This window comes from Patagioenas fasciata, chromosome 1 (genome assembly GCF_037038585.1).
Source record: "Patagioenas fasciata isolate bPatFas1 chromosome 1, bPatFas1.hap1, whole genome shotgun sequence".
Taxonomy (NCBI): Eukaryota; Metazoa; Chordata; class Aves; order Columbiformes; family Columbidae; genus Patagioenas; species Patagioenas fasciata.
This window is the reverse complement of record NC_092520.1, coordinates 144,210,024-144,223,907: the sequence shown is the minus strand read 5'-3', so window position 1 is coordinate 144,223,907 and position 13,884 is coordinate 144,210,024. Positions and strand designations below refer to the sequence as shown.

At 42.7% G+C, this 13,884-nt stretch overlaps 1 protein-coding gene across 1 annotated transcript; it reads right to left on the bottom strand.

The window, feature by feature from the left end:
- Positions 1-551: 551 nt before the first annotated feature.
- On the bottom strand, positions 552-13,507 carry BCL2L14 (BCL2 like 14). The gene is made up of 6 exons (XM_065859400.2): positions 13,081-13,507; positions 7,673-8,086; positions 4,985-5,119; positions 3,960-4,024; positions 2,685-2,957; positions 552-1,945 (listed from the first exon to the last, which is right to left on the bottom strand). Exons 2-6 carry the CDS (start codon positions 8,076-8,078, stop codon positions 1,904-1,906), a joined length of 921 nt encoding a protein of 306 aa, XP_065715472.2. The 5' UTR covers positions 8,079-8,086; positions 13,081-13,507; the 3' UTR covers positions 552-1,903.
- Between the last annotated feature and the right edge of the window lie 377 nt (positions 13,508-13,884).

Below are 13,884 nucleotides of genomic sequence, written 5' to 3'. Positions count from 1 at the left end.
TCTTTAACTTTTCCGACTCTCTTCTCTCTGTCCTTCTTTCCCTCCCGATCGCCTGTCCTGAGTGGGAAGAGGGGAGAGGGAGGGGCAAAAGGGGGAAGCGGGGGTGTAGAGGAGGTTAACAATACATCTGCCAGGGTTTGATTGTCACCCCACAATCTTAACCCTCGACACCTACCTAACAAGCCTGCTTTAGAAACCAATCAAATTTATAATAAAGCGGCAGCCTACAGTGTGTGGGAGGGTAGAACATCTCACTTTTTTTTTCATAGGAAAAAGTTTTTGGAGAAAGAGATGGAAGGAGATTAACAACATTTTGAACTTTCGGGTAAGTGCTTGCCTGCCCCCAACAAATCATCCCCCTCTGGGGACATCTGAAGTGATCAGAAAGAGTAGATGTTCTTAAAAACTAAGGGAATCTGAGATTAACAGCTTAGAGATATATTAAGTATTTCTCAACTCCTTTGAAGAAGGGAAACAAAGGTAACTTGCTTCCAACTTCTCTGTTTTTTGTTTCATGCATACATGTCCAAACAGAGGCAGATTTTGCTACATGAGTTGAAAGTTTAAGGTTTATTAGAAAAATACTTGATCTTTGATAGCATTGCATATTTTACACATCCGGTTAAAATGCTTTTCATCACTTTTATTCAAATTCATGATTTGTTAATAAGTTCTTCGTGCAATCTTTGTAGTTAACATACTTGTACACATGGAAGGAATACCTGTAGTGGAAGAGCATCTTTCTGAGAGGCAGAGAGCCTGTTCAGGAAGTATTACCTGTTTGTACTGGAGAGTCACAGAAGTGATGCCATGGATTTAGAGCTTCAGATGTCCTGAATTCCCTCTTTCTCCACTGAGGATTTGAGGGAGATGGCAATCCAAAAGTCGTCAGCTAAATGGGCCACAAACCAAGCCTCAAAATCATTAATAGCTTCCCCAACATCTGCCTCTACTCTAAACAATGCACTGTTATTCTTTCCAGTGGCACACATACAGATTCCAGAATTCTAATCAGATCACTTGTTTTCAATGGCCAAATGGCCAGTTCAGTTTATAGAGAAATCCCTGAGATTACACATAGCATCGACCTTCTTTTGAATAAGGGGGGAAACTGACACAGTAGGATAACTTTTAAATCTATTGGACTGAAAAGCTCTCACAATAGTTGTATCTTCCACGTTAATGAACAAAATAATGCTGTAGAAGTCAACATCTATCGCACTATGCTTGGAAGGGGTGTAAAACAGAAGAGTTTGAGTTAAAAGGATCTGTAGGTAGATCAAGTCTATTTTCTTGGAGAAATGGGGAAGGCACTGGAGTAAAAAGCCCTCATTAACCTTACCCAGTCCCTTTCAGAAGTGTTAAATGGCATCAATACTCTGGAGAATCTAATGAGAGAAAGAGGGAGAGAGGAAACTGATAGCAGTGTGCAGGTGTGTCTTCTAACAAGGGACTGTGGAACTGATAACAGATAGTACCACTATGAACCACACAAAGCTGGTAGCACTTGTCTTGGTTCATGGCTGATCACAGGCAAGTGGTTCTTGATTGCATACTTTGATGCTTTCCTCCAGTTTGCACTTTAATATCCATCCATAGGAGTAGTGGCAAGCATCTCTACTCAGAAAGGTACCCCAAATCACTATCCATGGAGCTGAATGCACAAGAGGAGTTGGAGGTGCCTTCATATCCACCAAAGAACATTCCTACATCAATACCAGCTTTGAGAAAATGCAATTGTACCCATCAGAGTTACCCATGCAAAACTCTAACATTCCATGGAAAAACAAAACAAAACAAAACCCAACATAGCCACTAATCATTCTGGAATCAGATTGTGGTAAGATCCTGTGTGTTCTTTAATTGAAGGCTCCCGCACCGTGGAGAATTAATTCATTCATGTTTACTCTACTTCTTCCTCATCCAGTGACTCAAAAGCCTTCTCCTGTAACACAGAAAGAAAAACTACAATTATAAAAGCCATGAGGACCCTCATCCTAATTTCAAATCTGCTGAGGTCAGCCAGTATGTTTGTCAGCAGGACTTCCTGACCTCACACGCTGTCTATTCCAATGGGCACAGGCTGTACAGCTCCTGAATATTTCCACTCGCTTCATGGAGCACAAAAGGTCTAGGATTGCCATTGCAAGTGCCTCCCAGCAAATGCCAGTAAATGAGCTACAAAGTGCAGCAGCCCAGTACCGCTGCTGGCAAAAGAGCACCCTGCAAACTGACTTTGTAAGAGGAATGTGAAGATCAACAGATGCCCCTCTGTGCAGGGCAAGTGGAAGTGTGCCACACCATAAGGACAGACTGTACGTCCTGCTGAACTACTGTGCTGTCACCAGGATCTGCCAACAGCGGACTTCTAGGGACAAGTATAGGATCAGAGCAAGCGTGAATTTTCCTGGTGTTTCTCCCAGCCTTCAGCTGTTTGTGGTGGAGAGACTGTTTGTGCCAGGAATAGCATTTTATACTTAATAACCCCCCATGAATGTCTCCTATTGATTTTTGGACTTGCAGGAGAGAAGATGTCTTGTAGCAAGTAATTCCCTAGCTGGAACACATGCTGTGTTAAAGAATATGCAGTTTGGTTTGCACCTGACCCTTGTCAGTTCTGTGAAAACTGTGCTGTTTCAAGGTGCCACAGGCTATGCACAAGCCAAGGGAGGCAAAACACGTACCCAGCCACCCTGTTCCTGAATCCATGGCTTGAAGTGTTCTCTGAGGTACTTTGATCCGAAGCCTAAGACCAGGTTCATAGGATGGTTGTCCACAGCGTTAAGTCTGGTGGCAACTTCCATTGTAAAGGCAACTTTCTCACGTTGTACTTGGCTTTCTGTCTGACTTGGTGAATCTGCTACAGCACACTTCAGGAACAAATCAGTGATGCTTTTGAAGAAGGTGTAGGACAGCATCTCTTCAAAACGCTGATAGAAAGTCCTGTCCTTTTGGATCTGAAAATAAGGATTGGTTAAACTGAGCCACTTTTGTTGGAATTGCTTGCCCCATCTCATTGGGAAAGGAGAACATCTCTAGGTAATGCATGCAATATAGTCTAGTCATGGTGGTGAATGCAATAGATGACACACAAACCCCACACCTTGCTGCAAAGCTGCTCCTTCAGGCCCTGGAGGTCACTCTATGTTTTTCTCCTCAAAAAAAATCTTCAAATTTTTTGCATTTGAATGACAAAAACAGGGAGAGAGAAAGAAAAATAAATGTGATGTTGATATTGGCACTTGCAGGGGACGACACATGGGAGTACAGGAGTGATGGGAAGACGACAATAAAAACAAGGTTATGAGAAGTGCTGGCAACAGCTGCCTTCAGAAGCTCCATTTGCTCAGTCATGGTCTTTGTGGTGCTTCTTACTGTATCTGGGTACCTCTTTGCCGCAGAAGCAAAGCGTGTCTTTCATGTGGGAATATACCTTTGTAGGAAGGGGGCAGCTAAAGAATGGAGTAAAGGGAACGGGTACCAGTAAAACATCCACTCCAACTAACGGACTCATGCAGGGGTTCTTCTATAGCTTTTGGGCGGAGCTTTCAAAATGCACTCAGATTTGTTTCCCTACAGCAACTCTCAAAGCTGTAGCGTTTTTCTCCCTCCACTGGGAATAACTTGTCTGCTAAACGTAATGCAAACACAAGGGTTTCTCAGAGTCAGTCAAGTGTTCAGGATGCAATGAAACTCAACAGGAATGAGGCTAGTGAGTCCTCTTTCAAATGCACATTTTTGTTGCCTTCCTTCCCCATCCCAACAGAGATCTCTGCTAGTCCTCTGGTCTTAAGAAAGATTTCAGCACGAATGGCAAAGATTTCAGAAAGCCATAGATATGGAAAGAGAAATTCAGGATAGCGACAGAGCACACTGGGTTACAAAACATTCACTCCCAAGAAAAGTGTCATCTCTCTCTTGCTTCAGCTTGTGCAACTCCCGAAAACAGAAGTTATTACCATTTCTTCTAGTTCGTCCCCCGATTTTCTTAACAGCGAAACTATTGTTTTTATCATTTCTTCATCTGTTAAGGAAAAGATTAACATAAATATCACAGCCTTCCAGTAGGATCCAGATATCAAACCATAGCAAAAGCCTCTGTGTCACTCAGTCATGAGAACAGCTGCTATTTTGTGGCAAATTCATGGAGAGTTCTAAGTTCAGGCTTTGAACAGCAGCTCTCTGCTCTAGTCTGCATGGAATAAGCAATGCTATTTCTCCATTTGCCCAGTGTTTTGCTCCAGTTAAGAACCTGGGAAAGAGCAAGGGCTTTAACACCCCACTGCCAGCTCTTTGGGCTTTGAGGTAGGTCTGATAACAAGCCAGAACAAAAGAGCAGCTAGGGGAAGCCCACAAAAATTGTTGTAAAATTATGGAAAAAAATCCTCACATCATTACCAGTTGCACTTTCTGCAACTCATTAGGACAAACTCTGGGTTTGCTGGATTCAAGAATATGCGAGTAAGGCAGGATCCCTCTTGTAAGCAGAAATCCTGAGAAAACTTGCATTCAAACTGAATCTTCGTAGACGTCATGGAAGACAAGCAGTTCAGACTTCTAACAGTCATTGCTGAGCAGTGTTGCTCTGTCACCAAAGAGGGATTGACCAAGACATTATTTCCCCAGGGACTGGTCTTTGACATTAGAGCCCTGGTGTGTTACTCTGTCCACAGCCCTGCCACTTCTCCCACTGGTCTGTCACCTTATGTCCCTTTACCTTCATCCTCCTTTTCTCATGTCACACCTCCTTGGGTTTTTAAGAATGCTCCCTTTAATTTCAGTAGCTGGCAGGACTTTATAGAGGTCTTTTTAGGGCAGTCCCTGAAAACATGGGCAGCAGAGCAAGAACCAGCAGAGCAAACTCCCTTCTTCACAGCATCTTACCATACAAGTCCCAAGTGCTTCACCATGTCTAGAGAAAATACCTCAGGGTGCAATCCCAACCTGACATATTGGTGGTGAGGATGAAATTCTTCACCCTTACCATATTCCTTGCCATCGCTATCGTATCGTTTCGCAGATGGACCCTGAAGCCAGACCAGTCTCAGAAATTTCTGGGATCTAGAAGTAACAAGCTTGGCAAGTTTGTTTGCAATGCGGTTGACATCTGCTCTTTCACCTGAATGGAAAGGAAAACGGGAAACAAAGAAGGCAATTAATCTTTCCAGGAAATAACTCAGTGATTTACTTATTTACATGCCCCTTGAGGTGGAAGTACCCAAAGGATACCAAGAGACGCGTTTCCCCATGCTGGGGTTATGTTATTGCTTGAGATCAGCTGGTAGTAATTTAGAGAGACAAGCAAAGCAGTACAACCTCTCTCTAGCATTTGAACATCAACTAACTATACAGAGGTCACACAGAAGCAAGTGTGAGTGTTGCTCGCTAGCATGCATCCTTGCAAGCCAGAGGCACACCATGTATTAAGAAACATGAGAACACTGCTCTATAGAACTGTGAATATTAGACCTTGCTCTGAGAGTGCTATTGCCCATATTTAGTTCATCTATATGTCCAGATTCAGAAAATATAGAGTATTTGAATGCTCTTTCCTCGTTCCCACCAGCTAATCCTGAGCAAAGGGGAAGAAAACTTCACTTTAGAGGGATGTCTAGCACAAAACCTTCTCGTGTCCTTGATGCTGTTGTATTAAGCAGACATGAATATGGGGAGAACTCAGCAACCAGACTGGCTATATCCACCTTGTGTAACGACCCTCCTTGGTGAGGAGACTCCAATGCAGATCCTGCTATGGCAAAGAGCAGGAGGAGCTGCTGCAAGGCTCATTTCATCTAAAAGGTGTTCTTCCTTACATATCATCTAACAGAGCTTGGGATATAGAACTCCATCTCCCTACCACCAATGCCAAGTGGCAGCTCCTGCAGGACCAGGAGACATCAAGACAAGCTCAGCAGTGGCGTGACCCATAACACATGTAAAATTTACAGGCAGAGTTTATTGTGAGGGCAGCAGGGATTAATGCAGCAAATAAAAGCTGCATTTCAAGGCTGGTGAATCAACCACAAGATATTTCCATCCCCTCATCTCCCTGCAGAGCTTGTCAGGGAGCTGCTAAACTTCTAGGAAGGGGATCACACTGTTCATGACTTTGGAATTCTAAGATCAGGCAAATGGACAGGCCTTCAATTTAGATGGATAATCCCCAAAAGCACCTTAATTTGCTTCAGAATGGCCTGGGCAAGCTTGCAGTGCAGCTGCTCATAGTACAAGTGACAAATAATAATATTTTAGGAATTGGTCCAGCAACCTGCTGAAGCACAGGTGAAGTCTGTATTTGCAGCCAAGCAGGATCCCCAGGGAGGTTAACACCCAGCACAGGGAGGTATTTCCTCAAGGCCACGCTGCTACCTGTGCTGCAGGGAACATGGTGATGTATTGGCAAGGCCATCAAGTGGTCGCACCCAAACTCTTGAGAGCTTTCCTTGGCAATGTGAAAAATGAAATGCATATAAAAACAGATATGTGGATGTAGACATATATCCCTGGCAACCAAACAATGGAAAGTTAAAGTTATTTCCCTCTAGCAAAAGGCACCGGTTTGAGGCAGAGAACCTTTTTTGAGAGACACAGTTGGATTTGGCTGGAGGGAGAATTACGGTCTTGTTGGGTAGGAGCTGGCCCAGGAGAGTTTTAAATTGATCAGGGACATGAGGCTGGAGAAGTCAGTGATGGATAATTTTTAGAAGTATATTTAAATGCAGTAAAAGAGGAGAGCAACTGCTGTGAAACTAACAGTATTCAAGCTGGGACAAATTAAACAAGCCTTTACCTTGTGTATATAAAAATAATATGTTAACATATCATATATCGTATATAGCAACTTAATGGGGATACCTCATCCTACTCACTCGGTCTTATAAAAGAAGTTAAAGTATTAGATATATTCAAGAGTAGAAAATGGCAGATCTCATTGCCCTGACATGGGGCTGGCTTTGGGGGCTTAGAGGGTACAAGACATTTATGTGGGTGGGATCCCTGGATGTCAGATGGACTACAGCCACCTTCCAGCTCTTCTTCCAACACATGGGAGAGCAGGTTCAGACTTAATACAATAGCAATGCATAAAGGAGCCTTAAATAACTCTGGAAGACTGTTTCCATTTAAGATACATGTTGGGGCTACAAGAGGTGGCCCAGAGACACAGGCTGCACTGTGCTTGAGTCTGGTCGCTGGCAACTGCCTGGCACCAGAGTTTCAAGCAGAGTCTAGCACTTTGGTCTAGTGTGGAATATATACTGCATGATAAAGCTCCTTGAACTGACCTTCAATGAACTTGTCCTCCTTGATTTTAGTTTGGAGGTCCTTAGTCTGACCAGTGTTTTGTGTTTTCTTTTTAACCAAGTATGAAAAAGAAAAAGCCAATGCTCAGAAAAGAAAAAATAATGTGTACAGTTATACAATACTTACCACCATACAATGGAAAGCAGAAAAGCCAGTCACAAGCATTAATCTTGTATGTGTATGTATGTATGTATACTGAAGATCTGGAAATCTACTTTACTAATTAGAAATCAGCAGAGCTAGCATAAAAGATGATCAAAAAGTAAAAAAACCACCCTCCTCCTCCTGCCTTTCCACAGGCCAGCAGCCATTTAATCTATTTAGAGAGAGATTTAAAGGTAAACAGCAGGAGGAAAGAACTGAGACATACTTGTCTGATGCTGAGAATTCCCTTCTTGAGGACTCTCAGAGTGTGCCTTACAAGCGGAGTAAAGCCCCTGATCTTCGAACAATGGTAGGGTTGGGAACTTTTCCTGCTCTGCTCTGCCACCATATAGTGGCAAGGATTTTCCTTTCAATTGCGTTTTGCTCTGCATTTCCATCATGGGACTCCGAAAATTTATTATTCTTTGGCTTGGTCCATCTTTATCCCTTGGATGGTCAATCTGCACTTCTCTGCTGATTAAGGACGGTGATTTCCGTACATTAGCCTCATTTTTCAGAAGTTTCTCATATTTACTAACAGACAACCGCCGCTGGGCATAGGCCATTAGGATCTTGTATTCTATGCTGTCTCGGTCATCATCTTCCATACTGACATCATTTGGTGAAGACATCTTGGTCCCTGCAAGAACACATTCTTAGTTTTAATGGCTTAGGCAACAGCCTGTTTTTCATGAATACCAACCAGTACTTGACATTTCTACAGAACCATCTGCAAAACACCTTATAAACTTCAGTGATGTGAAGAATATTTCAGTACCCAGGAGCCAGACAAGTGCTGTTTTCTAGAAAGATAATTTGGTTACTAAGGAATACCCCAGGCAGCGATCAAGGCCATAGAAGAATGGGAACATGTGATCTGCTACGTTGCTCTTAACTGCATTTGGTGGCTTAGACAGGAAAGGTGAAGAAATTCAAAGAGTGTTCAATGGTCAGGGTGCAGTGCAGGAGAAGAGGAATAACATAATATATATAATACATAATAACATAACAATAAGTACTGATTATTGGGACGAAAAGAAAAACGATTCATCAAAGCACTGCAAAGGAAAGCTGATACTGGTACATGGGCATCTAAATGCATGAGAACCGTGGTTTCAGAGGAAGCTTTGACAAATTGACGTCAAAGCCAGATTGCCCTGGGTAGGTAAGCAAACAAGAACTAGCCCAAACATTAAGAAAAATACGATATTCACCTATCAAAATGATCTCAACTGTCCTTTCACTTTAGGGCACCTGAATCAACAATCTTGTGTGTTTGTGTGCAGTGGATGGGGTGGTGGCACTTATCTAGTGTAACTTGTTCAAATAAACACACCAGTCCCACAGCACACACATGGATTTTGCCATCTTCCTGTTTCCCTATGCATTGCAGCTTACCAAGCCACAGTGAGAAACACTCTTATATTTTTGCTTTCCGCTAGGTCCATTTGCCACCCGCTTCCCTGGAGCGAGGGAAATGAGAAGAAGAAACAGGAGGGATCAGCTGTGATGCAGTGACCCAAAGAGGTCTCTTCTGCAGAGCCCAGGTGAGGATTTAGATGTTCGAGCAGGCGGCCCTGACCACCGACAACAGCCTTTCTGCAACATCTCTGTTCAGTGACCCACGCAAAGTCAAATAAAACGACGCATGTATCCAGAACCTGCCACTGGGGTCTCTGTTGCTCACAAGCTGAAATAAGAGGCTTCTGTCCCCACTGCCCAGGAAAACGCACTTCCCTTCACCCTGGAAACCAGGCCAAGCACTGATTTAATTTTGAAGTTTGTCCAGAAACAGAGAGAAAATTTTAAAGGTTATGCCATATTCTTTTAAATTATTTAATACTTTATTCAAATTCAAGATTTTCCTTGAAAAGATCTAACCTCACCCTTTGGATCAGACACTGACACTACTTAAAACAGCATAGCCTTCTCCACCATGGGTGCTCTTTATAGATCTAAAATAATCTGTGTAACGTTCATGTATACTTATTTTCACTAATATAAAAAATACAAATAACTATATAAACATAAACCACATATAGGAAACCTATATAAATTCTAAAGATATTATGTAAGGTAGTATAGAAATTCATTCCCAAACAGCAAGAGGAATTACATGTAGTAGCGTTATAAAACCCTTACAGCCCTCTAAGTTGGGCTGTTATTTAAACATTGATAACAGCTCTACCGAAGGTGGCTGTAGAGATACAAATCAAATAAGAGTTCAAAGGTTGGTCTCCTAAAGGAGGCTAAGTGCAGACCGATAGCAGGAGGTAGGGTATTATTACAGCTTGCTAGTACGTAACATCAAATAAGCACTTACACATCAGATGCAGCTGTATGGTTTAGCTTACACCTTGCTCTGATGGGGAACCTCTGAGAAGTGAATTATGTTGGTAAAAATGTGGTACAGGAGCTTCCTTACTGGGGTTTTTTTGAGCACTGATGTCTTGGTAAGAAACCTCACCCCTGTGCATACAACAAGGCTGGAGTAGTGTGAAAAGAGAACAAGGAGTCTCAGTTTATAGCTCATTTCTGCCATTACTTACAGATCGCAAGAAAATGAGGTATCACCATATGCTGACAAGTGTTTGTAAAGGAGACTGCCAGTAACAGACTTGTTTTTCAGTTCATTTTAAAGTTTGAAGTCTTAATTGGTGACTTATGTCTCTCTTTAGACATACTTCCTCATACTATAACAGGTTATTTTTCCAATATCGCATCTGGTGTGGGCCAAAAACGAGCCAGGTCTTTTGGAGAAGCAGCCCTTGCTTTTCACAAACTCTTTCTCAGAAATGAGTTTCTATAAAGAATGTTTTTTAATGCAAGCATTGATTTGGTTTGACAAGTACTTGGAAGTCCTGCTAAACCCCAAATCTGCATATTATTTTCTAGGATGATTAAAAGAAATTCAGAGGATCAGATTATGGAGAGTAGCAGCATGGTCTCATTCTGTCTACTTAAAAACTCTGGTCTAAATTATTTATCTTATGGAGCTTACAGGCTCTGAGGGAGCATCATTACCCCGTCCCGCTTTACTCTCCTCCAGGCCTTTACCTCCCATTGCCAAAAGTCACATCCACATGCCATTTCTCAGAATATGGAAACTGAATTGCCAGTGCTCATAGCAGTACATTTAGCTGTAACCCTCCATCCACTTCAAGAATTATCTGCCAGGATGGAGAAATAAGGTAAAAACACAGATGGACTTCTGTGAGCAGCATGACCAACAAAACCTGTTTTCCCATGGAGTCTATGAGAGCCTATATTGGCTGAACTTGCACAGGTATGCAGGTACCCCCCCAACTTGTAACCTGTAACACCACCCTGGGCCAATTGCAATGATAGTCAACTAAAAGCTTGAGGAGTTTATTATACTGAGTGGGTGTGACACAGAAATAAAACCATAAAAAAAATTTTTAAAAAAAAGAGAGGAGATAAACTAGCAACGTGACTGTTCAAACTTTGTTACGAGGAAGTGTAGCCTGGAGGTTCAAGTACAGATGAAGTAACTGTTGATTTGGAGGGCGTCTAGCTGTAGGTCTGTGTTCACTGAAACTGGACCAGCTGGTGTCCTGGCTATGTAATTTCTCGACAGTTGTCGTATTGGTGTTATTTATCAATACATAGTTGCATGTATAGCTGCAAACCACCATGGCAGCTAACTCTACAAGTCCTCATGGTCCGTGGTCACCAGTGTCCTCTTGAGCCCAAACGTGGGTGCTGCACACGTGCTTTCCCAGTCCCTCTTCTCCTCCTAACCCTACTGACATGTCTCCTGTCTTCCTCCTCAGGTACCCACAGACAAGCTCCACCACCATTTCTTCCATGCGGAGATTCATCTCCCTGCCTCACCAACAGCTCTGGGATTTACCTCTCGAAGGCTCAGGGACCTTGACCAAGCCGAGGCAATGTTGGTGCTGACCCTGCTATTTGGCTCAGTTCCTCACCACGAACACTCTGGGCAGTGCCAGCAAACCCCAGGGAAGCACAGGTCACTGAAGATGGCTCTGCAGCAAGAGGAAGTGCCTGCTCTGAAAGGCTGAACAAAGCAGAAAGGAGAAGTGAAAGAGGCCTCTCCCAAAAGATGATTGTTAATCCCAGCTATTCAGGCCTGGTCTGGTGCTTCTCTTTCAGCCAGTGGAGACAGAAATGTGGTTCATTGCCTGGAATGCCAGTTCTGAATAAAACACCTTATTTTTGAGGCAGTGCTGGAGAAAGGCACTAACAATAAAAGCACTGCTTTTTACCTTATTGGCTTATCCCAGGTGCGGGTCCTTCCCCGCAGCCCTGCTCTCACCTACAGAAGAACAGATTGGGGCCTGTGGTAGGGGAGGCTCCTGTGCAAGGGGAAACAATGGTCAAGATTCCTCTCCTGGATCTTCAAGCTACATCCTTTCCTCTAGGTGGTTGGCCCTAATTTACTGATAGTTCTCACGGAGGGAAGCAGAACCATCACGGGTCTCCCAGATTCATTACTCTGTAAGCAACACACTTCCCTGAGGAAACGTTTTGTACATATTGAATCAGTCATTCTCATCAAACCCTTAATGGATAGGTGTTGTCTGTGCAAGAGAGGCAGAACTGTTTTAAACTGTATAGATGCTATGGAAAACTGAATTTACAGACAAGCCCACCAGGAAGGACCTCTCCATGTGGTACCACAATACAGTTGCCTCTAGGATTGAAAGCAATCATTTGCAAGCTGAAGGATTATGCGCCCCTTATTTAATCTTAACTAAATAGGATAGAACATAATTAGTGAAGGCAGGGTTACACTAGAATGCTGAGGAAAACATCCCTAGTGGCAACAGATTTTTCATGAGCACTGTTGTGCAACAGATTCAACACACGCTATATAAAAAGGTTATGTTGATGCACATCTTTCAGAAGAGAAGGTGTCTGCTAGTCTGTAGCTGTCCAGAAGTATTTCCCATATTCAAAGCTGAGAGGCTGCCAAAGACTCAGTTTCTAGAAGAAAAGTGATGCACCGCTTGGCTTTTAGCACCAGCAGAAATGATAAGGAATGTATTGATGGCCTCCAGTACACTGAATTGGCTGCCACTGTGCAGCAAAGAACTGGAAGCAAAAAGGGAAGAACTGGTTACTGATAATTTTGGGAGAGCATGTCACCTGCTGAATCACCTCCACCATTTATTGCTTTGATTAGAGTTTCTTTTGGTGAAAAATGAGGGCATTTTACCAGCATGAGGTGACCACCTAACTTGGACTGGGTGGACCTATAAGAACAAGGTGGTAGTGATGGAAGTCTACATGAATGCACTGGGGTAGTCCCAAATTTTAAATTCAGCCCTCCATGACTAACTGTAGGGTGGTTGGCAGAAAAGGACCTTGCTCTCCCCAGCTAGATGTGTCAATCTCTTCTTTCAAAAGCATACAGCCAACAGTGGCAAAGCTTGTACGGTAGCTCCCAAAATCCCGGCGCAGTTCCCGCCTTTTTTGACAACACAGGTAAACCTGAAAGTACTTTGCTTGGTATATAAATTACCTATGATAAATATAGCTGCTTAATCCATATGCAAATAAAATTCAGAGACTCTCATGCTGGATTATAGACAGCTAAACATTATAAAAGAGAAACCAAGTTCAGAGAAGAAAAGGAGTTTTTATTACCTTCCAGGTCTATTGCACCAGCAACCGTGGGTGATCGCTGATCTCAATTCTTTCTCCTTCTCTTCCAGTAGCTGGGCTTGTTTTGCTAGAGCTGGCCTTGTAAGGACAGTTCTTCCCTTCAGAAACCTCAAGCTCACTTCTTCTCTTTAATATTTTCAGTCTTTCATCAAAACACGTGTTTGTAAGCTTTCACTAGGAAGGGCTGCTTCCTTATGAGAACAACGTTCAAACATATCAGCTCGCTTATGAAAAGCGGAAAGGGTAGGGCCAGTCCCTCTCGCACGTGACTACTCAGAAGCGCACTAGGCAAACGGAAAAAAGTCCTTAGCTCTTCTTGCCAAGTGCTACCTTTTTCTCTTTTTTTCCTTCCAAACTCTTTTTTTTACTTTCTCCATGGTACAGGTCAAATCAAATAATCATTTTGATACAAGAAGGTTTTCTTTTAAGTGTTTTGAAAACAGTTACACCTCTTCTTCTATAATCAACCATAAATTAATCCATGTTTTTTCATATGTTGTTGCGTTATTGTTTTCAAAATCATGTTAAACGTTCATTAGATAAGATCAGTAAGATACTTGCAACAGTGACATGGTATTGCTCTTGTAACTCATGGAATCAAAATTGTGATTTCGTTACCGTATAGCTAACCCCAAGTTAGTCGAGTCAGAAGCACACACCCATTTCAAAAGGGATTTTCACCATGCCAGTGATCTTCTGTTCTCAAAATAAGCCTGTAGATGAAGTGATGAGCTAGGAGGGGCCTCAGGCTCAATAAAGAGCCAAAAAAGGGTGAACGTCTACATT